At 45.4% G+C, this 24,428-nt stretch overlaps 1 protein-coding gene across 1 annotated transcript in view; it reads left to right on the top strand.

The window, feature by feature from the left end:
• The window catches only part of TRPM8 (transient receptor potential cation channel subfamily M member 8), a 98,196-nt gene that overhangs the window by 43,045 nt on the left and 30,723 nt on the right, over positions 1-24,428 (top strand). Inside the window, exons 13-21 of the mRNA XM_002749913.8 lie at positions 849-944; positions 2,878-3,007; positions 4,583-4,728; positions 7,351-7,463; positions 7,866-8,082; positions 16,045-16,136; positions 18,667-18,808; positions 19,926-20,097; positions 22,536-22,713. Coding sequence (XP_002749959.1) covers positions 849-944; positions 2,878-3,007; positions 4,583-4,728; positions 7,351-7,463; positions 7,866-8,082; positions 16,045-16,136; positions 18,667-18,808; positions 19,926-20,097; positions 22,536-22,713 — 1,286 coding nt within the window. The remainder of the gene's footprint in view (positions 1-848; positions 945-2,877; positions 3,008-4,582; positions 4,729-7,350; positions 7,464-7,865; positions 8,083-16,044; positions 16,137-18,666; positions 18,809-19,925; positions 20,098-22,535; positions 22,714-24,428) is intronic.

Below are 24,428 nucleotides of genomic sequence, written 5' to 3' on the forward strand. Positions count from 1 at the left end.
CATTCTATACCTTGGTAAAACCTGTAAGGAAGTTGAAAGGAATATATTATATAAAAACACTCAGTTGTTTTCTATCTGAAAATTTTCCCTAGAATGCTGAATAGGAGCTGGGATTCTTTTTTTTCCAGACAGAGTCTCGCTCTGTTGCCCAGGCTGGATTGCAGTGGCGCGATCTCCACTCACTGTATTCTCTGCCTCCTCTTGGGTTCAAGTGATTCCCCTGCCTCAGCCTCCCGAGTAGCTGGGACTACAGGCACACACTACCATACCTGGCTAATTTTTTGTATTTTAGTAGAGACAGGGTTTCATCATGTTGGCCAGGATGGTCTCAATCTCTTTACCTGGTGATCCGCCTGCCTCGGCCTCCCAAAGTGCTGGGATTATGGGCGTGAGCCATTGAGCCTGGCCAGGAGCTGGGATTCTAATTGCTATGTTAGGCATTGAAAACAAGCCACGGTTTTATGTTGCGATAATTGAACTTAAGCCATGGGAAAGTTGGAATGTAGTTTGAAGAATTCTTTTCTAGAATAGAAACAGAGTTACCTGATGAGGAGGAATTGCTTTCTCTCAGCCTGTCAGCAGTCATTCAGTTTTCAAATTGCTCTCAACACTTTTTTCACCCTGTATACCTTTTCATCTAGTTGTACTTTGTCTTTTATGACAGATAAAAGATTTGGTGTCAAAATTAGACCACCCAATGGTTGCAGAGATAAAAATCACATCACTGCACTGTGAAAATGGAGTCATGCACAAAGCCACAGAGCCCTCCAGATGCCACTCTCCTAGGGCTTCCTGACCCCAGAACAATTTCCATTTGCACGCGCTGACCACATGCTCTAACCCCCCAGGATGTGTCTCCTATCACTCGGCACCCCCTGCAAGCTCTCTTCATCTGGGCCATTCTCCAGAACAAGAAGGAACTCTCCAAAGTCATTTGGGAGCAGGTAAGGGCCCAAGCCCACAGCAGATTTACATCAAATGTATGCTTTGCTATAACAGTTAGGATCCTCTCAAAATTCACATGCCTAATATAAAATATCACCAGCGAAATGGGATGTCTGAGGTTAGATGAACACGGCCGTGCTTCTGTTCCATGTTGGTGAAGGAGTGCTTGGGAAGGGCAGTCCCTGGATAATACCCAGGCTTGGTGGGGAGTCCAGCAGGCACCTGCTTCTCAGGTGTGTGGGTGTGTGATTGTTTTCCAAGTGGATGAGGTATTCATTTTTGATATTTCTTTTAAATTTTACTTTAGGTTCTGGGGTACATGTGCAGGTCATGCAGGGTTGTTGCATAGGTGCATACATAGCCAGGTGATTTGCTGCCTCTATTCCCTCTTCATCTATATCTGGCATTTCTCCCCATGTTATCCCTCCCCACTCCCCACCCCGCTGTCCCTCCCCTAGCCCCCTGCCACTGCCCCCGGTGTGTGATGCTCCTCTTCCTGAGTCCATGTGTTCTCATTGTTCAACACCCACCTACGAATGAGAACATGGTGTTTGGTTTTCTGTTCTTGTGTCAGTTTGCTGAGAGTGATGGTTTCCAGATTCATCTAAGTCCCTACAAAGGACACGAACTCATCATTTTTTTATGGCTGCGTAGTATTCCATGGTGTATATGTGCCACGTTTTCTTTGTCCAGTCTATCATTGATGGGCATTTGGGTTGGTTCCAGGTCTTTGCTATTGTACACAGGGCCACAATGAACATACCTGTGTATGTGTTTTTATAATAGAACAATTTCTAATCCTTTGGGTATGTACCCAGCAATGGGATTGCTAGGTCAAATGGAATTTCTATTTCTAGATCCTTGAGAAATCACCACACTGTCTTCCACAATGGTTGAACTAATCTACACTCCCACCAACAGTGTAAAAGTGTTCCTATTTCTCCACATCCTCTCCATCATCTGTTGTCTGCAGATTTTTTAATGATTGCCCTTCTAACTGGCACGAGATGGTATCTCAATGTGGTTTTGATTTGCATTTCTCTAATGACCAGTGATGATGAGCATTTTTTCATATGTTTGTTGGCCTCATATATGTCTTCTTTTGAAAAGTGTCTGTTCATATCCTTTGCCCACTTTTGAATGGGTTTGTTTGTTTTTTTCTTGTATATCTGTTTTAGATCTTTGTAGATTCTGGATATTAGCCCTTTGACAGATGGGTAGATTGCAAAAATTTTCTCCCATTCTGTTGGTTGTCTATTGATTGTTTCTTTGGCTGTACAGAAGCTCTGAAGTTTGATTTTAAAAATGAATTTCCAGCTTCATCGCATTATGGACGGGAAGTAGGGCCTGTAAAAATTCTGCTTTGGAAAGTCTATTGAGAATTTTCCTTGTGATTTAGCATGTAAAATCTTCTGTAAATGGTTTATGGACACTCATATTACCTTATTTTTAGAGGAAAGCTTAGATATTGAATACTGAATTCACACACTCAATCTTAAAGTGACACTGTTCAGGTGTTCTGTGTTCTTGTCCAGGACTTCCTCAACCTCTGAGCTGTTCCAGTATGAGAGTGATCAGACTTCCCACTATCATGGTCTTACTGTCAGTTTCTCATGGCATTTATCTTAATATTTTTATGTGCTAATTCTATGTTCAAGACTGTGAACGTATTCAGGTTCCAAGTTATTTCGTGCTCATTAAAAATTTTACTTTGAATTATTATGAATAGTTCCTAGGTTGGGTTTAGGGCTTCCTGACTCCAGAGCAATTTTCATTTGTACATGCCAACCACATGCTCTAACCCCATCCATCAAATAGATTCTATTTCCTGCTTTGCCATGAATACATTTTTGTCGGACATTAACGTTGACTTGACCACTTCAGGGGATTAAGAATAAAACTTAAAATTCTCCATCCCTCCCCTAAAAAAAGACCAGGGGCTGCACTCTGGCAGCTCTGGGAGCCAGCAAGCTTCTGAAGACTCTGGCCAAAGTGAAGAATGACATCAATGCTGCTGGGGAGTCCGAGGAGCTGGCTAATGAGTACGAGACCCGGGCGGTCGGTGAGTCCCCAGTGCTGGGATGCCTCGGTGGGCATGGATCTGCCATATGGCAAAGACATTGCCAGTGGCACTCACAGGCCAGGTGGTGGAGGTCTGTGGCATGCCTGAGCTCCCCTGCCTGATGGAGGGCTGCAGTCCACGGACTACAGTTCTGGGTGCACGGGCCACAAGCTCCTTGGTCCTGGCACATATGGAATTTTCCAAGACGGAACATGGGACATTTTGGGCTCTCTGATCCCATGGCCACCCAGGACCACACCCAGGCCAAGTTCTAAGCAACTCAGGAAGCTTTGGAGTATCTTTTGTTTGTTTGTTTTGGGGTTTTTTGGATGATGTTACAACACTGTGACAGGGCTGAGATTTTACCTGACTTGCACCCTAACCAGTTAGCCTGCCAGTTTCACACACACACACACACACACACACACTGCCAGACGACCCAGCCTCTGGGTCTGCGACACTCATGGTTTGTTATGGGAAAGGCAGCAGCTTGAGTAGCATCTTGGGTTGCTTCCCCTTGCCTCGGTTCCCAAGGGATAGCTGGAATAATGGTTGCCCTGCAGCGCCCTGAAGTTAGGAGACAAGGAGTTTCTATCAGGGCTGCAGCTGAGATTACTTATTGCCTGGAGTGGACAATTCTCCACTAAGCATTACTCTCCTAGCATGTCTCAGGACGCCTGACTGCTATTTGCCATTCAGTCCTCAAACAAAGTTTGTCAATGCCCTTTGTGCAGAGACCCTGATCATTTAGGAAGGTGAGCAATCCGGAGCCCATTGCTTCTAAACAACGGAGAGTTTCAGACCTGCTCAGTTTTTTTTCCATTTTCACTTGATGGTTTTAAGTTTGCAACGTGGTATTTGCATCCAGGTTTGTTCAGTGTCTTACTGAAAGCAAACATGCTGATGAGTTTAGCTTCTCTGTTTTGGAAAAAGGTGTCTAATTATTTCTTTTCATTTATAAAAATTCAAAGCAGTTCATTTCTGGATGACCTCAATTAGGCAAAGGCTCCTAATATTTTTACTTTTAAAAAATTTCCTCTGAGGATCTACATTGCAATTTCTTTGTCATTAGGTCACGAAATGTAAGCACACACTGATGCAATGGGTCAGTGTTTCTTACACTTTCTTTTCCCTCTCGGTGCCTTATCTGCAAAGGAAGCTTGCCAAGATGGCATAGAACTGAATGAGATGGAGGAAGGGCTGCTATGGTTATGGGGGAGTCAGGATGGGGGTGCAGAGGGTCTAGATCTCTTCTCAGTGGCTGAGGCGCTTCTGCCTGAGCCCAGACAGAAGCCCACTAACGAGAGGGTCTCCCTGTGTCCAATGCAGCTCAATTCAATGAGCAGTTACTGTCACCTGCTACCATCAGGAGCTCTGCTGGGTTTGTCGTGCCTTTAGAAAATCCTCTTATTCAGCAAGGCATTGTGTTGTGATGGCATTTTTTATGACTTTTGTAAGAATGGACTCACACCCAGGCTATTCTTAGATTCAGGGGTTGGCTGGGGGTGGAAGCGGGACAGTTTCAGACATGTGCAGCCCTGACGCCAGCTTCTCTCTGTGCTGATGTCGCTGTAGAGCTGTTCACCGAGTGTTACAGCAGCGATGAAGACTTGGCAGAACAGCTGCTGGTCTATTCCTGTGAAGCTTGGGGTGGAAGCAACTGTCTGGAGCTGGCGGTGGAGGCCACAGACCAGCATTTCATCGCCCAGCCCGGGGTCCAGGTAAACCATGCTCAGCCACCAAACCACATGCTCAGAAATGGGCCTCTTATGTCAGGTGCTACTAGCAGCATTAAAAAAATATTAAAAATGAACCTTATTCTCCAATATAAAAGTCATAGAAGGAGTAGTTTGGTGATGATGTGGGAGATGGCAGAGCATAGGCATTGGTTGAAAGCCTTGCTTTAAGAGGTGGTGCAGGACAAAGAATATTCTTTGAGTTTCCACTTAGCAAACATCACAGCTTCATAATTATGAGCTGTGCCTCTGGATCCCACTGCCTGGGTCTCCATCAGTTGTGCCCCTAATGAAGTGTGTGATGATGGGCCATGTTACAGGAGCTCTCTGAGTCTTTGTTTCCTCATCTGTAAAATAGGAAGGTAGCAGATAGAGGGCTATGGTGAGGATTTAAGGAGATAACATGTGAAAGGTATTGGTCCTTTCTTTAGCTTTTACTATTGCAGTTATTATTGTCGGTGACAGCAGTAGGAAAACTCTTGTGAAATGGGTAACACCAGTCTAGAGGTTTCTGCACTGAACTGAATGAATAGTGGTTTGCACCTCGTGTCTCAGGCCACAGAGGGGAGCTTTTCACCCTCGGTTCCAGTTGTAGAAGAGCGAAAGGGAGAGGGATGGGAAGATATGGAGGGACCAGTGCTCGTCAGCCACACCTGTAACACACAAGGCCACGTTTCATCTTCACATCACATGTGGCGATGGGTGTTATCCCATTTCACCAAGGAGGATGCAGGAGCTCAGAGAGGTTCTGGAATGTCCTCTTAGCTTGCATTGCTGGGAAGTAGCAGCACTGGGATTGGATCTCATGTTGATTACCTGCAACTTTCATGTCATGGACTTTCCGTTATGTCATACAGCAAAGTGTTTATCAACAAAATTCATTTGCTACTGCAACTGAGCCAGACTGAATGAGAGCAGTGATCTGTGGCAAGGAGCACACAGAGAGGGTCTTGCTATTGCTCAGTTTTAGCCTCTGCTGCAGTGTAGTGTGGTAAGGCTGGTGCTGGGGCTGCGGTGTGCCTGGGAGGCTGGGCTGGCTGCCCAGCCCAGGTGGGCCCCACCCTGCTCATGCCTTCCTGGGCCCCAAACTCCATCTTGCCTGTGTCCCAGAACTTGGCGCCCTTTGGAGGCTGGCTTTTACTCCTGTCCAGGTTCATAGATCGTTTCAATCAGATGTCAGGTCATTCATCTCACTGAAAATCTCACTACCAGGCCACAGGACCATCCAGGTCCATCCATCACAGGACAGCCAGGGAGTTCCTATAGTCAGGCTGCTGTGTGTGATCAGAATACTGCTGGTAACCATGGAACCCAATCCAATGCTGTTACTTTCTGTGACTGAGGCCTGTCAGTGACACTCAGTGATGGCCTGGCATGTGCATCACCTCAGAAGAATAGGAGGGTGAGGAAGACTAAGCACTACCTGTCTCTTGCCCACGACCCCTGCACCCCCTCCCAAGAAGCAGACCTCAAAGTGAGGATTTTAATGCTAGGAGTTTATTCTGGAGGTGAGCCTGGGAAGCACAGGAGGCAGCAGTGAGACAGGGAAGGGACAGGGACAGACACGATGTGCTGATGAGGAGGTTGCCACTGTGGGCAGCCGAGGCTTGACCCGCCAGGGACCTCTGGGAAACTGTAGAACCTGCTTCAGTGTTACCTGGCCCAGTGCAAGGCAGCCAGCCATTTACCCCCCAAATGCAATTGGTTGTTTGTTGAAAGCTGCTCCTGGGCGCCTTGTTCCAGGATGCTAGTCCTCATGGGCCAAACACGTGCCTGACGGAAGCGGCCCCGGGCAGGGGTCCTCAGAAGCAGCCATCCTCCCCCAAGGGACAGGGCAGGTGCCCAGGGCCGGAGGGGTGCATGCCAGTCCCAGCCCTCTCAGACAGCACTGAGAAGGCCTTGGATTTCCCTTTTCCTCTGCTCCCGAGACACACCAACCTCTGTCTGCCTGATGGGCTATTTTTTTTGAGATATGGGTCCTTTGATGTGGTCGGGTCTATGCTCCCCTGCTGGCTTTCAGAGCAGCTGTGAGTTTTCTAATTTCCACCTTCGTGGAAGTCCCTTCTGTGCCAATGTCAGGGGTTGATACAGTCTGGGGAGAGGTTTTTCATGCATTTCAGCCTGAATTGATGTGAAGACACCAGCAGTCTCCCCCTTCCCATCTTCCTTTTAGTTTCCTGACAAAAGCATCACCTGTCTTTCTCCAGAAATGAATCCTTGGGGACCCTACAGGTAGTATTGATTGGCTGTGCCTGTGAATTTCTGATCCCTGAAGACAAAGGAGCCAGAAAGACACTTGTTTAAACTTCTGTAATAAAAATGCGAGTTGGATAAAAATTACTAGGCTTATTGAAATTGAACGTACACAACTATTACTTTAAAGTGCACATAATCCAACTCAGAAAACAACTTAAAATACAACCAACTTTTGAATTGTTTTAATCACTGCCCCTTAGAATGCAGGCAGTGGGTATAAAAGAATAAGGACCTTAATTCAAAAAGCTGTATATTTTGGGGAAAGTGTGGGGCAGGGGAGAAAGTTTGCATGCTATCCTGCATATAATCATGTTAATAAGGACCTTGTTCTCTGTCTTTGTTTCCCTGTAGAATTTTCTTTCTAAGCAATGGTATGGAGAGATTTCCAGAGACACGAAGAATTGGAAGATTATCCTGTGTCTGTTTATTATACCCTTGGTGGGCTGTGGCTTTGTATCATTTAGGTACAGACCAAGGCACATAACTGTGTGTGAGTGTGTGTGCCAGTGTGTGTATGTGCATCCACATGTGTGTGCTCTTGTGTAAATGATTACAAATCCTGGAACTTATGATGCTCACATTGGTGCCTATGCATTTCTTCTCGTATCTCCCCCGACTTTTCCTGGCTTTCCTCTTAAGTGGGTAGAGGTGGGGTTGTGTCTTTAATATCTAGGGCAGAATTTGGATTTGTTAATTGCAAAATGCTGAGGATTGAATTGGGGTTGGGTCCATCTTAGGACACAGTTTTGATCCCTTGTCTTCCTCCTGGCTATGGGTCTGCATTTACCTATGTCTGGAAGGAGGGGAGAGTGGTGCCCGTCCCATGCTTGCAAGGACACTGACGATGCGCTTACCTCTGGGTCCAGGAAGAAGCCTGTCGATAAGCACAAGAAGCTGCTTTGGTACTATGTGGCGTTCTTCACCTCCCCCTTCGTGGTCTTCTCCTGGAACGTGGTCTTCTACATCGCCTTCCTCCTGCTATTTGCCTATGTGCTGCTCATGGATTTCCATTCGGTGCCGCACCCCCCTGAGCTGGTCCTGTACGCGCTGGTCTTTGTCCTCCTCTGTGATGAAGTGAGACAGGTAGGACGGCCATGACAGCGGGAACCCCCTTGCTTCCTCTGTGGGAGGCATCTTTCTAAAGCCGAGAGGAGTGGAAGTTGCTTCTAATGTTCAAAAGTCAGCATTTTCCCAAAATAAATGTTCTAGTTAGGTGCTAGTCCATGAGGATGAAGGTGCATTTTCACACCTTAGTAATTCAATAAGATCTCCTAGTACCAAGTTTACTCTTTGCTCTCTCATGGACGCTGATGGATAGAGATGAATTAGTCAGGAATGGGTCATGTTTGAAGAGAAGAGAGACCCTGGATGGTGAACCCAGTGCCGTCATCAGGAGTGGTTCGTGTTCCTGCCGTTACCGTGATGAGTGGCGGGGAGCTGGCAGGACTTTTGAGCTAAGAGCATCTTAATGCACAGCATGTCAGAGTGACGATGTTTAAGTCATGTAACTCCCTGCGGGCTTCAGGGAGCTGGTGTGAATTATTCATGGTGCTTTTCTGCGGTTTCTTGGACCTTCATTTTTTGCCATCCTCTCTCTACCGTCGAATCCGTAACTTTACCTCAGGTCTCATGTGCAGCAGGTGCGCGGTTCGTAATTGTTGAAGAAACAAATGTTGATGATGAAGGATGTGTTATCCCAAAACCATTATGAAAAGTCATCCCAGGAAATCCTTTCACACTTAGCAGTTTATAAATGGTTTGAGAACTGCTGTTGCTGTCACTATCGTCCCCTCTAAGCCTCAACGCAAAAATATGTCAGCTCAGCAAATGTGTGCTCGGTACTTACAGTTTCCAAGGTACAACACCACATGCTACAAGGGATCTGGGCGATGAATCTGCTGTTCTTGCCCTTACAGAGTCACTGACTCTTATAAGAATCCTAAGTTCGCTTAAACTTTCATGCCAAGGCTGACAGACATTTTTTTGGTGACTTCTAGCACTCCTGGTTAAGAAGGATTCCAATGGTCTGTCTGTCCTTAGTGGGAGAGTGTTTTGATCAATTAGTGATGTCTGCCGTGGGTGTGACCTGTGGGAAAAGTCCTGGACTGGTGCCCTGTATCTGCCTTTCCTTGCCCAGTAGGTCTGGGGTGCAGATGGGGAATGGAGCTGGGGTGGTGGTGGAGGAAGCATAAGTTAAATGACTCATGTCAGTGTTGAACAGCAGGATTATCGGGCCTTTACCTACCAGCAACTCTTCCCCGAGGACAGGGCCCTGCTATGTGCAGGGGATTTCCCTGACTTTGCATCAGACCCATGAGAGTCCATACACTGCCCTGGGAAGTCACCACCCCGTCCAGGCCATGCCCTCAGTGTTAGTCTGCAGGGCTGCCATGATGAAGCATCGTAGACCACAAGGCTTAAATAACAGAAATTCATTGCCTTATGACTCTAGGGGCCAGATATCTGAGCTCAAGCTGTCGGCAGAGCTGGCTCCCTCTGAAGGCTGTGCAGGAGTCTGTCCTGGCCTCTCCTCTGGCTTCTGACAGCCAGCTGGAGTGCTTCACTGTTCCCTGGCTTGTCAATGTATCACTCTGGTCCCTGTCCTCATGTGTGGCTCCTGCGTGAGTGATTGTGTCCAATTTTCCGCTCTTCCTGAGGACATTGGTTGTCCTGGATCAGGGGCCACTCTGCTTCAGCATTACTTCCTCTTTACTTAATTCATTATGTCTGCAATGACCGTGTTTCCAAACAGTGTCGTAGGTAAGGTACTGAGGTTTAGGGCCCCCATGTTTGAATTTTCAGAGACACAATTTAACCTACGAGTCTCTTTCTTTTAGCTGCTGTGTATGTGTCAGCAGCAGCGAGGGGATGGACATATTCTGTTTGAGGGAAGCAGAGAAAGACCGAAGGAGAGTCAGCATTTAAAACAGGGTGGGCCCAGAGCAGAGTGAGAAAGTGAGAGAAGCAACCCTCATCCAGCTAGGAGCCTTGGAGCCGCGGTCCGGGTGCTCACTCTGGATGAGGTCCCTCGTTTTCCCTTCTCCTGAGCTGGCCTGGTTTCCTTCACTCTCACTTGTAGTTGACCACGGCTGAGACCCTTTTCAAAGGCACTTCATGGAGAAAAAGATGGCATCCTCAGGTTAGCTTTTGCAAGAGGGAGGGGCTGAAAGAGTGAGATTGGGGGCTTTGTGGCACTGGAGAAGGAAGAGCCCCAACACTGCACCTCTTACCCCCTCTGAGGGGCTGGCTGATGTTTTGTCATCTTGACTGGGAAAGACTGGGACAGTGCCTGCCCCAAGACTGGAGTAAGTGCCAACGGGTTTTGACTGGTCTGTGGAAATTGGTAGCCTTGGAGGGTGGCCCGCTGGTTGGCAGGCCTTTTCTGGCACAGCCCACTGGAAAGGCAGCTGGACCACCTGGGAGATCACATAGGCCTCCAACCCTTGGTGACTCACAGGCAGGAATCTGAGCTCTATGGGGGCAGCAGAGTTTGCCAGAAGAGGCACGGGGTCTGTAGGAACTGGGGCAGCACACCGCATGACCCAGGTGACCAGCCTGACATCTCAAAGGCAGCCAATGAACAGAATTGAGTGACGAAGCATTCATAGCCTGGTGGGGAAATGAGTCATGAGCACAAATAAGCAGAGAGACAGAGAGAGAGAGAGAGAGAGAGAGAGAGAGAGAGAGAGAGAGAGAGAGAGAGAGAGAGAGAGAGAGGGGAGAGAGAGAGACAGAGAAAGAGACAGACAGAGGAGAGAAATATGGAGGTGGGGAGGGAGAAAAAAACCAGCTGGAATTGCAAATGGCTGGTACAGTAGTAACTTACTGAATTTTTAAGATCTGCAAGAGGTTATTTAGAGAATAAGAGGATGGAGGCCTGGCATGGTGCCCTAGTGCCTCTCTTCTTGCATCAACTCCACTGAGAGGTTCCTTTGAGCTTTTTCAGCTCCTAACACAGACTCTGTTGTTGCTCAGAATTGCGTGGCATGGGAATGATTTGATTTGGATGTTTATTTCTTATTCATTTGGTCCCTGGGGGCTAGCACAGGAGCTGGCACTGACATGTTTCTGACAAGCCTGTGTGTTTTTAGTAAATGCATTGATAAAGCAAGGTCTTCATAATTCAACCCAAGAGCTGTGTGCCCTGGGGTGGCCATGGTAACACTCAGGAGACCAGCGCTGGGGAGCTGGAGAGGAACCCTGCCCACCACCCCACATGCAGGTGCTCAAGGGTGTTCTCTGGGGCAGAGGACTCTTCTCAGAATGGTTACTGAAAAGTCAAACTTTTTTTCTGCTACTTTTTACCCCTCATGCTCCCAAACATTTCTCTACCTGTCCCTGACCCTGCTTCCCGTGCTGCATTAAGGCACAGAAGCTGCTGCTGTGCAAGTCCAGACATTGTTTGACTCCTTCAGGCATCTAAAGAAACTGGGGGCCTGGTACAGTGGCTCACGCCTGTTATCTCAGCACTTTGGGAGGCTGAGGCAGGTGGATCACATGAGGTCAGGAGTTCGAGACCAGCCTGGTCAACATGGCGAAACCTCATCTCTACTCAAAATACAAAAATTAGTCGGCCATGGTGGTGTGCCCCTGTAATCCCAGCTACTCTGGAGGTTGAGGCAGTAGAATCATTTGAACTCTGGAGAAAGGTTGCAGTGAGCCAAGATCGCACCACTGCACTCCAGCCTGGGTGACAGAGTAAGACTCCTTCTTTAAAAAAAGAAGAAAAAACAAAAGAAATCAGGAAGCCGAGAGAGAGGACTTGTCGTGGGTTGCTTTGGAAGGCAGACGTTGGCCTGGATGGAAGCTGCAGGGAGATTTGTCTTGACTTCATCCAAATATTTCATTCCTGCATTCTTCCTCTTAACAGAGATTTCACCCCGACTTTGGGCCAGACACTGTTCTAGACAGCAGTGGACCAAACAGACAAGATCTCCTCCCCTATGGAGAATTCTACCAGTTTGTGATGATTTCCAGCAGCTTTCAAGGAGAGGAGATGAGCATCAGCAAGCAGCACTAAGTGGGCAAGTCTAACATTTAGTGGGAGGTTGGCCCAGAGGACCTGCAGTAGTAAAATCTGGTCTGTCAATCTCAGACATCTCTGTACCAATTTCCTATGTGCATTTAGCTACTAAGTCACCTGTTCGGGTCATGAAGGAGGGGACTCAGGAGAGGTACATTTTCCTTGGAGAAAGGTCCTAGGCAGGGTTAGCATGAAGTGGTTTTGCTCAGAGAGGGCACAGGGCAGGGACAGGGAGTGGGAGTAGACAGGGGGAGGTGCACAGGAGCACTGGGAAGGACACTGGGCTGTGAGTAATTCCTGGGGCCTGGGGGAGGAAGGGAGGACAATTGGGTCCGGCTGAGCCGCCACCTAATCTGTCTGCCTTCATCATGGGTGACATTGGATATGGGGGGATGCTTACTAAGTATCTCTTTTTGTTCTTTTTAACAACTATCTTGGAATGGGCCACTTTTAATTCAGCAATTCTAGGTATGAAAGCAACAGTATGGGAAGCACCCTGTGCTTAGGGTCAGCACAGGGTGCTTCCCATACTGATAATTGTTAAAAAGCCACCCTGTCCTCCAGGGTGACTTGGTATCCGAGGGCTTTACCAGCCTTACAGTGAGCATTCTGTGACATGAACGGGTCTGTAGAACATAACCATGGAGATTCTCATCGTTAAAAGAATCCGACACTCGGGGTCGCTGTTTCTCTTCTGGTCTTCACACTCATGCATTTGACATCCTAAATGGGATTGTTTTCCTCTAAGAAACAGTTCTGCTGGCCTGGTGCTGTCTTAATTAACCCAGTTCACACTTGCTAGGGAAAAAAACCCAAGCAGGGTGTTACCTGATTTAGACTGTGTCTGGGTGTCAAAAATCCGTGCTCTTTTGTGTGTACCGGTGTCCCTTTGCCTGAATGCAGATGTCGAAATGCTAATTTGGAATTTTGAAACAGGCAGTCAATAAGTGCAAATACAGTTGCTAAATAATCCTTGCGTCCCTTAAATGGACATTGGGGATGTTTATTTAAAATGGGACAAGTGTCATCATGCCTTCACGGAGGGCACCATTCAATCTTGAGGCATGTCAAATCCCCAAATCCTGACAGATATGCTGAAATACGATCCTGGGATTTTATGGTACAGCCTATCACTGGCATTCTGCTCAGAGAAGAGGCTTCTTTTCCTTTAAAAACATGTCTTCTTCCTGCGATGGTACCTTGGAGGCTCAGAATTGACCTATCTCAGATGTCTCTCTTTGCATAGGATAGGCTTCTGAAAGTCTCCTGGGCTGAGGTTGGGCTGAGGGCAGTGCAAGTCTCCCAGTGCCTACCTGCCTCCCAGACCAGGGCATTAAGTGGGGAGCTAGGAGCAGGGAGGGCCTTTCCCAGTCCCCCATATCTTACCAGGCACCAGGAGAGCAAATGGTTGTTGGTGAGTGGTAGTCCGGGCTGCTAGCACCAGCCAAGTGGACAGTTCCTGTGGCTTCCCCCAGGGAGCCTGCCTTGGTTTCTGAGCCTAGGCAGAATGTTTGAACTTAGTAATTATGGTGACAAGAATGTTGACAATACATTAAGAGATAGAAACGAGGTGGACTCCCTAGTCGAATTTTGTCATTGATCGCTGAGGAATTAGCAGATCTCTTGTTCTTTGTTACCGTCCTGAGGTGATAATAATGGTTATTGGCAGAGACCATTGTAATACAAATAAAAATATCCAATGCATTTTAGCCATATGGCAAGATGTATCTGTTTCACCTCAATTTTTGTTCGTTTTTATTTTATTTAGTTTTATAAAATCACAAAGTAATAAAGATTGTCACAAGTGGGACTATCTACAGAATTATCGTGCCCGATCTAGAGTATAATCTTCCACAACCTTCTTCACGCCCAGAAAGATATGAACGTATGCAGGTGTTTCGTTTGTTTTTAACCAAATATAATCATACTGTGTTCATCACCCTACAGTTTGCTTTTTTTTTCAGAATTTCTCATGGGCTTTCCTACAAGTTAATCTTAGACATAAATTTCTTTTTTAGCCTAGTTTCTTGTAAACAAACGTATTTCACAGAAATGGAATATCATATTGTGTGTGTGTGTGCGTGTGTGTGTGTGTGTGTGTGCTTTTTAAGTTCAGCCTTTTTTGTTAGTCTCTGTACAGACTTTCTCATTCTTTACTCTAAAGACAAGGTCTCTCAAGATACATTAATAAACCGCTGTGTCTCTTTCTGCTTTTATCTGGTCCATGTGCTATGCACACACTGTGTTACATCAAATCTGAGATGTCATTTTTTTCACATTTTAACATCTCTGGAACTGCAATTTCTTACAGCCTGAGATTTAATGAAATAAGGTAGGCATATATATGTTCATGAGCTTTTACCTTCATTCTTTGTTTTATAAAAACAAGATTCTGTTTCCCATACTTTTCTGCATTTTGCTTTCTCTTTTACTTTGTGGAAATCTCTCCAAGAAACTGACATCACTCTGTTCCTTTTTAAAAACACGATTGTAATATATTCAATGTTCCTTTAATGATAGACTACATCTTTTTCCTAGATTATGCTTTTCCATGCAACCAAAATGCTGCAATAGATATCTTATGCACTGATTTTAAAAAAAGTGTTTAGTCTTCACACAGTGAGTGGACTGTTGACACACCCCATGGCACTGCTCCCACCTGGGGGATTTTCACATTTCCTGAGTACTTGATTTCATAGTGCCCTCAGCCTCTTGGCCTACTCAACTTACTATTCGAGTTTACAAATGAAGGAAAGGAAATGCATCTTGAGAAATTAATGATGTGTCTTGAATCCCTTCCACATCTGAGATTGTCGGATCTCTGTGGGCTCTGAAGCGGAGTGATGTGGGGGAAGCAACTGACAGGCTCAGAACTGTGAGGTCTGCCACTTGCTGAGCAAGTTCCTTGGCCTCCCTAGGCCGTGGTTTCAGCAGCAAAGTAGGAAATCTAATATCTGAATATCAGACGGGCTCCTGTTGGTGAGTTCATTCAGTAAAATGAAGAAGTACCATGTTGTTTTAGTGACGTTTCTTTGGTGTTGTTTCTTCTGCCTTGCACAAGTAGCGTTTCCTCACTTGAATTCACTTGGGGCCTCGGTCTTATCCTCATGCCAGTTTTCATGCATTTCTTGTAAACCTGTTTGACATCTGTCTTTCCCACGAGACGGTAGATTCCTCGAGAATTAGCATTGCACCTAATCCAGTGTTTCTGCGCTCTGGGAGCCTGGCATAGGTGTTTGGAATTCCATGTGCCCTCAGTAAATATATTTTTAATGGTTGGACAAATAAAAGGATTAGCTGGCTACCCTGAAATTACCAAAATCTAGTTTATGGATTGAAATAGGAGCCATCCAGATGTGGTCTTCTTTCCCTCTTCAGGAAAACGAGAAAAGAGAAAGGATACTCTGTCTGTTTCAGTGTTTTCCTGACATACTTTCTTCTGAAAAATCGTGACTGGTACATACAAATGGGTCCCTGAGGCACGCTGTTCCTGTCAGTCATTTCTGTGACCACATCTGTTCTCGTAGATGTTATATACAGCACCTATGTGCAGTTTTTAAAAAAAAGATTTCTTTTAATCAAGATGTTTTACTGCCATGTGCCAGAAAAGTGTTACCGTAACTACGTAAATCTATGACAACGATATGAATAATACCCTCTAGGATCGTGTAGTGCACAGCCTGTACCATTGTACATGGTGGCCGGAGAGTCTGCATTTGTCTACAGAGGTTGTACTCACCCTCTGCAGGTTCTGCTTTGGAAAACAGTGAGGATACATCAATCATTTTTCTTGACTTTGCCAGTAAGACATGAAGAACAGAACAGCCAGTAGGCAACCTACTTTCCAATCCTCCTGGATTAGCGTGGGGCACGTGGTAGGGCTCATTTGGCATATGAAAGAATAAACAAACACGTCATTGGCTCAAAAAGGACCTGGAAGAAAATGAGTGGACGTTTGAAAACCTGGAAGTGGTGGATGTTTCCGAGCACTGATGTCCCTCTCTGTCCCTTTCTGTACGCAGTGGTACATAAATGGGGTGAATTATTTTACTGACCTGTGGAATGTTATGGACACGCTGGGGCTTTTTTACTTCATAGCAGGAATTGTATTTCGGTAAGTAGTGTCATCACTTTTCTCAATTTTTGGTGTTTTGACTATAAAAGTGGAGAAAAGCTCTGCAGACATTTCAAACCCAAGGGAACCCTATTGTATTTTGTTTTGCTTCCTCACTAGGGATTATACAAGGCCATTGTGTCTGCTTTTTAGAGATACAGCTTGGTTGGCATGAAGTTGAGTCTCCTCTCTTCCCCCTCCCAGTGATATATAATTTAAAGGGGTCCTGCATGATTTTTCTCTTTGTTCTTATGGCTTTGGGGATAATTTTTTTTAAGCAGAGACAAGGTTTCCTCGTGTTGCCCAGGCTGGTCTCAAACGCCTGGGCTCAAGCGATCCACCTGCCTCAACCTCCCAAAGTGTTGGGATTACAGGCATGAGCCATTGCACCTGGTCATGGGGAGAAATAAATAGAAATTGAGAAATGATACAGATTAGTGTATATAGATTTTGTATCCTGAGACTTTACTGAAGTTGTTTATCAGTTCCAGGAGCCTTTGGACAGAGTCTTTAGGGTTTTCTAGGTATAGACTCACATTATTGGTGAAGAGAGGTCATTTGGCTTCTTCTTTTCCTGTTTGGATGCCTTCTCTCCCTTTCTCTTGCCTGATTGCTCTGTCTAGGACTCCAGTACTATGTTGAATAGGAGTGGTGAGAGTGGACATCCTTGTCTGGTTCCCGTTATTAAGGGGAATGCCTCCAGCTTTTGCCCATTCAATATGACTTTGGCTGTGAATTTGTCATAGACGATTTCTATTATTTTGAAGTCTGCTCCTTCAATGCTTAGTTTGTTGAGGTTTTTCTTTAATTATGAAGGGATGTTGGTTTTTATTGAAAGCTTTTTCTGTAGCTATTGAGATGATCATATAGATTTTGTCTTTAATTCTGTTTATGTAGTGAATCACGATTATTGATTTGCATATGTTGAACCAACCCAGTAGTGAGCATAGTACCCAATAGGCAGTAAGCCTACCCAGTAGGTAGCCATGCCTTTCTCTTCCCCCCTTTTGGGGTTCCCAGTGTTTATTATTCCCATCTTTATGTCCATATATACTCAGTGTTTACCTCCCACTTATATGTGGTATTTGGTTTTCTGTTCCTGCATCAATTTGCTTAGCATAATGGCCCTGAGCTGCATCCATGTTCTTTTTTAGGGCTGTGTAGTATTCCACAGAGTGTATGTATCACAGTTTCTTTATCCAGTCTACCACTGATGGGCACCTAGGTTGGTTTCATGTCTTTGCTATTGTGAGTAGTGTAGCAATGTACATATGAATGCATGTGTCTTTTTGGTAGAACAACTTATTTTCTTTAGGTATGTACTCAGTAATGGGATTGCTGGCTTGAATGGTAGTTGAAACTATTTTAAAAAAAGGAAAAAATTGAGGAGAGGAGAGGATGCTGAGAATGTTAAATATCATACAGTATTGTTTCATGTTGGGCCATGTGATCTTCTAATATGCACTTAACTTTGATTTGAATGCTGGCTGTAAAGTCTGCCTTTGCAGTTACAAGAATAGTTCCTCAATGCCACAGCCAGAGTGTGGGATTAGGAAAACCAATCCCAAATAACCACCAAAAAACCAATGTGTATGCACGTCATAGAGACTAGGGTATGCCCCAAACCATGGCTTGCATTGCTTAGCCTGCAACCCAATTGGCCTGTCTTCTCCAGATAGCTTTTAAGATAAAGCTAGCAACTGGGCATGGTGGCTTATATCTGTAATCCCAAAACTTTGGGAGACTGAGGTGGGAGGATCGCTTGAGCCCAGGAGTTCGAGACCAGCCTGAGCAACATAGTGAGACCCTGTCTCAATGTTTAAAAAAGATAAAGCTAGTGATTATATATGAGTAGTACTTTCAGATGGCGTCACTTTGTAAAGAAGCTTAACCATTCATATTTACACTGATGCAAAATGAGATGATTTACAATGAGTGTTCATGCTCCAATTTGAATGGGGTAAAAATGTCAATTTCTTCTTCAGAGAGCCTCCCTTTCTGGTTGGGTTTAAGGTTCCAGCATTTGAGCCACAGTTGGTTGGACACAATTCTAGACCACTCTGGTTAGAAAGCACATATGGCTTTCAATGAGCACATTAGCAGGTGGTTAGCTAGTCAAATGATCTGGTGCAAATGAGGTAAGTTTCATTAGGGGAAAGCTGGCAGGGTGAAGTCCCAAGTGGCCATGGGGGTGGGCTGGGGATTGGCATCATTATAGAAGCCTTGTGAGCCAGGGAAGTTAGCAATAATGTAATTAGGATCCTGCAGCAGTGTGTGAAGGTGGCAAGCTAAAGAGATGGGAACCTCAGAGCTCAGTTTGGTGAGATGTCTTTGCTTTTCATGTCCTTGACTGTCCTTGAGTCCATGAAAGCAGAAGATCATGGCCTTTGCTGGGTGGCATTTCTGGCCCATTTTCACTCACTCAGCCTTCCAGCTCTTGCCTGTTTCTTGAAATTTGGTTATATTTAAAAACCAAACTTTGGAATGTTTGGTCAATATCTCATGAATTCTGTTCCCTCTTTTTCCCTAGGCTCCACTCTTCTAATAAAAGCTCTTTGTATTCTGGACGAGTCATTTTCTGTCTGGACTATATTATTTTCACTCTAAGATTGATCCACATTTTTACTGTAAGCAGGAATTTAGGACCCAAGATTATAATGCTGCAGAGGATGGTAAGAGTCAAGAATATTTGTAGTCATCATTTTTCTTGCTGGGCTCAGATTTCCTTTAGTTGTTGATGGGAGGATTTTGTCCTTAGAATGACTGTTGCATTTCACAATTGGTAACATTTGCTTTCTTTGATGTATTTCATCAGGGGCCTCTCCCAGGTTAAAATTTAATGAAAGGTGGTTGTGAGCAGCAAACATTGTCATTCGGTGCATTGCTAACAAATAACCTCACACTTATTTAGATTTTAGACTTCACAACATACTTTCATTTGAGTCTTGACAGTTTGCTAAGAGTGTAGGCAGGGAATGGATTTTTATAACAATTTTATACATGGGGATAGTTGAGTCCAAGGAGGACTATGCTTGTCTTGAGACAAGCAGTGAGCTAGATGCATGGGGATGATTGGAACCTGAATTATGCAACCATGTAATATAGATACAGGGAAAGGCTATAGCAGGCTTGTTATATACATGTAATAGAAAGAATTACATACAGATGGTGTTGCTTTCCTAAACTTGTTTTCCAGATGACTCAAACCACCACTGTTTCTGCCTTTAAATCAGATGGGCGTTTGGATGAGCTCATCTGGAAGCTCCTTTCCAACACCGAGGTTGAGTTTGTGGTTTTAATTCAAAGCATTTCTGGGACATCCAGTCATCATGAAGTCATGCTATGTGTGCACAAAATTAAAAAAAAAAATTAAACTGTCTTTTCTTGTCTAATAAGGATAGCTTTTATTTACCCAACAAACAAACAATGAAAATAATTTAGGGGTTAAAAGGGCATTAAAATAATGAGATATAGAGACAGAGAGGTCCTCCCAAACTTAGATTCCTCCTTTGCTCTGCTCCCACTCAGAAAGCTGCTGTTGCTGGGCTGGTTTGGAGAACAGAAAGCAAAAATGCATCAAACCGGTTTTAAGTCTGGAAGACAGATGTCTTAAGATCCAGAGATGATGATGACTGCTTTTGTCAATTAGTCAGTGAACTCTGGGTGACTTAGTTGCTCTGAGCCCTGGAACTGCTGCCTTTCTCCATGGTCCACTGAGGATGGCCAGGCCGGGTGGACTCCTGACTGTGGCTGCAGTCCTGACTGTGCTCTCCTGTCCTCCCCCAACAGCTGATCGACGTGTTCTTCTTCCTGTTCCTCTTTGCGGTGTGGATGGTGGCCTTTGGTGTGGCCAGGCAAGGGATCCTCAGGCAGAATGAGCAGCGCTGGAGGTGGATATTCCGCTCGGTCATCTACGAGCCCTACCTGGCCATGTTTGGCCAGGTGCCGAGTGATGTGGATGGTAAGCCTGACCTGGCTCAGGTGGAAACAGTTGGGAGGAGGCAGTTGCTCCCTGGACCAACCTCCAGGGCTGCCCCAGAGGCCACACTTCAGAAGCATGCACGTGAAACTGAGCCCAATGCCACAGAGTAAAAACTAACTCCTGGAAACCTCTTCATTGCCCTTAGGCAAGATTTTACATCAGCCTTGCAGATGGTGCCCAAGATTTCAATTTTTAAACCTTTTTAAAAAGAGTGATTCTGATATTTTCAATAGCAATGTGGCAATTGAAGGCAACAAGACTTACTAGTTTGAAATGAGAATTTTGGGTTGTACTCACTGATATAACAGAGTGACTGAGTTCCCATTTCTTTCCAAAAGAGCAACATTGGAAAATCCACATTGGAACCTGGAATTTAGACTTCCAGCACTAGTTAGCCTACTGCCAACTGGTTTTTGGAGGCAGGCTGATAGTGGCACAGATGGCTTTAATTTGCCCACACCCAATTTGCATAAGGAAAGTGAGGGGCTATGTTAACTGTGTGCATTTCAGGTGGACCAGCTGAAGCATCTTCAGCTTCTCACAATAGTCTTGGCTCGTCATTTCCTAACCCTCCGTGATAAAACCATCCTCATGGTTTCCTTGAGCCAGAGCCTGCTCCTGCTGGTCACATTTCTCTGTTCCTGTTGTTTTCTCTGTTATCTTCCTGGCCTCATAAGTCTCTCTGGCCCCATCTGCTGAAGTGCTTTCCAAGACCTTAGAAACAGCTATTTTCCCCTGCAGCAGTGGAAAGGCACCTTGGCATTATCATGCCCAGTCTACACACTGTGCCTGCCGCTTTACAGAAGCAGATGCATTTCATCTTCATGACAGCCCTCCATGTCCATGGTTTTAGTCTCACAGGGATCTAAAGAGGAATTGGCAGGCGGGGTTTAGAGCCAGGGTAGCCACTCAGGTGCTGTGTGCCCCCAAGGAAGCGACTCCACCTTGCTGTCTCTGTTTCATGGGCAAACCCAGGAAAACATCATCTTCTCTACAGGATCTCTCACTGGCTGGCGTGACCCCACATGTGCTCGGATGAGGATCTCTGGCACAGAGCAGCTCTCTGAGGCCAGACGTTTGTACCCACTGCCCCCTCCTCTGAGATTTCTCAGACGCACCTTGGCACATTGTAATAAAAGAGTCTTGATGCCCCTTCCAGACCCAGACTCCCCCCAGTGTCCCTGTGTGAGGGTTGCCATCATCCACACAGTTGTGTGAACACAGCTGTCAGAAGCCTCAATGTCATCTTTAACACCTTGGATTTCATTCCCTCCTGTTCAATTCATCCACTAGTTTTGTTGATTTTTATCTCCTAACATTTTTTCGAAATCTGTTCTTTTTCAATCACCACTGCCACCCCCAAAGCCATCCTCAGTGCTCGCCTGCCTGAATCTTAGGCATGACCTTCTTACCTTCCTTCCTCTTGGGCCCCTTCTGATCTGTGCTGCAGATTCTTTGGTAAAGGGAATCTGATGTGTCATTCCTCTGCTTAAAACAGCCTCATGGCCTCCTATCACTTCAGTGTAAAGATTTTAAAAGTAGGCTGAGCATGGCAGCTCATGCTTTTAATCCCAGCACTTTGGGAGGTTGAGGCAGGCAGATCACCTGAGATCAGGAGTTCGAGACGAGCCTCACCAACATGGTGAAACTCTGTCTCTACTAAAAATACAAAAATTAGCCGGGCATGGTGACATGTGACTATAGTCTCAGCTACTCAGGAGACTGAGGCAGGAGAATTGCTTGAACCTAGGAGGCAGAAGTTTCAGTGAGCTGAGATCACGCTACTGCACTCCAGCCTGGGTGTCAGAGCAAGACTCTGTTAGAAAAATTAACAGTCTGTTCAGTGCACATCTTATTCTCTCATTTCCACTGATGTTAATAACCCATCCCATCCCTACCACAGGGCCTTTGCACATTGTGTTGCCTCTCTGGGGTGCTCTAGGCTCCCACCCTCCCCATTAGTTCATGCTCCTGGCTGCTGCTCATCCTCTGCTCTCAGCTCTGAGATCCTTCCTTCTTGGGAAGCTGCTCCTGGATGAGCTGCCTCAGTTTATGCCCCTCAGAGCTCTAGGCATGTCCTTCTCCACTTTTCACGGCCTGAGACTTTAAACGTGTGGTTGATTATTTGCCTATCCAAAGAGGCTGGAAGCTTCTTGAGGGCAAGGAATGTGTTCACTTGTCCTTTCCTTTTATCTTGGTCTGAACCAAGCCCCTTGTTTGTAGTAGCTGCTCAGTAAATATGCATTGAGTGGATGAACAGGTGATTCTAAGGACTATGGCTTGTTTGGATAAAATGCCTTACAACAAGGCCTAAGTCATTTCATGGCCATGATGTTCCTGTGGCCCTGGGGATGCCATTGCTCTCACCCCTCTAGGGGGTCCTCGCTTTGCCTCTTGATTTCTTTCTACATCTTCAGGTACCACGTATGACTTTGCCCACTGCACCTTCACTGGGAATGAGTCCAAGCCGCTGTGCGTGGAGCTGGATGAGCACAACCTGCCCCGGTTCCCCGAGTGGATCACCATCCCCCTGGTGTGCATCTACATGCTGTCCACCAACATCCTGCTGGTCAACCTGCTGGTCGCCATGTTTGGGTATGTGCTCAGTCGTGTGTTTACTCATGTCCACCCTGGGCCAGGCCCCGTGCCAGGTTGGGGGTGCTGTGAGCATAGCAGCAATGGTCCTATCCTTGAGGAACACACTTCAGAGGTCTTTTGGGGATCAGTAGACTAGAGGGGGTGGGACTTGTTTTTCTTTTTCTTTTTTTTGCAACAGAGTCTCGCTCTTTTGGCCAGGCTAGAGTGCAGTGGCACAATCTCGGCTCACTGCAACCTCCGCCTCTTGGGTTCAAGTGATTCTCCTGCCTCAGCCTCCTGAGTAGCTGGGACTACAGGCACACGCCACTCCAACCAGCTAATTTTTGTAGTTTTAGTAGAGATGGGGTTTCACCGTGTTGGCCAGGATGGTTTCAATCCCTTGACCTTGTGATCTGCTTGTCTCGGCCTCCCAAAATGCTGGGATTACAGGTGTGAGCACCGCATCCCACCTGGGGTGGGACCTTTTTAAAGGGATCATATTAAAAATACAGGGTGTGCCTATAAGCTGTGCATTGAGTTTTCAACCCTGAAGACAAGCATCTGTGACAATCGCCATCAAATCCAGGCTGCATATTTGGCATCCATTTAGCAAGCTCTTTGGAGTTCCATGACGTTGGTGACAATATCACCCATTGGTGACAGAAACATAGTTCAGCTCATCTCCAAGGTGCCTTATGTGTTATGGGACTCAGTGGTATGGATTCTGGGATTTACAGGACTTTAGTTAGTTACAGTTTTAAAATTTTCAGTTTAAATTAAAATACAAAGAGCAGAGACTGGAGAGTGACTCTCCTTTAGGGCTCGTGCCTGATGAGGTTGGAGGAAATAATATGATGACTTTAAAATATGTTTATTGGCTTTGGTAATTCTCCCTTATGTATTTAGAAAATGAAGTTTTTCATTTCCTCTCCATGTTTCTTAGGAGGGTTTCAAAGAGCCCCAGTGGCAGTTTCGGTCAGAGAGCCTTAGTTTTATATTACCCCTTTAAGGTATATCAGCATTTTGAGTACATGAATCCCATCACAGTCAGAAAGACAATTAACCACCAAATATGCACATTTAAGAGATTATTTGTTAAATCTTGGGGTGGAAGGAAACTCTTTATTTAAAACCAGAAACCTGGAAGCACCGAATGAGAAGATAAACATATTTGATTATATAAAACAATTTTTAAGGTAAGATATACCTCTAATGAAGTCAAATAATAAATCACAAATCAGGAGAAATGTTTGCAATTTTGCATATAATGAACAAAGGCTTTTATTTCCTGACATAGAAAGAGCTCCTGCAAGTTTATAAGAAAAAGAACCACATAGAAACCTTGTCAGAGAACATGAACAAGCGATTTGGAGAAAGGAACATCAAATGGCCAATAATCACATAAAAAGGGCTCTCAATCTTGTAGACAGGAAAGTTCAGATTGAAACAATGAAGTGCTGTTTTGAGCCCAGCAGATGAGCAAAAGTTAAAGGGAGTCTCTGGTGTTGAGATGATGCTGGAAAATGGGCATAGCTACTGGAAGCCTGAATTGCCTCCCATTTTTAGGAAAGTAATTTGAAAATAGTCATGCAAACCTTTGTCGGAACTCTCTCACATCTGGCAATCTACCCTCAAGATGTGTGTATGAAGATGTTTATTGGATCACTGTTTCATGTCTATCACAAGGGAATGGTCAAAAAAGTGTGGTATATCCATAGTATGGAATATTATGC

The sequence above is a fragment of the Callithrix jacchus genome, chromosome 6 (assembly GCF_049354715.1).
Source record: "Callithrix jacchus isolate 240 chromosome 6, calJac240_pri, whole genome shotgun sequence".
In the NCBI taxonomy this organism is placed as follows: domain Eukaryota; kingdom Metazoa; phylum Chordata; class Mammalia; order Primates; family Cebidae; genus Callithrix; species Callithrix jacchus.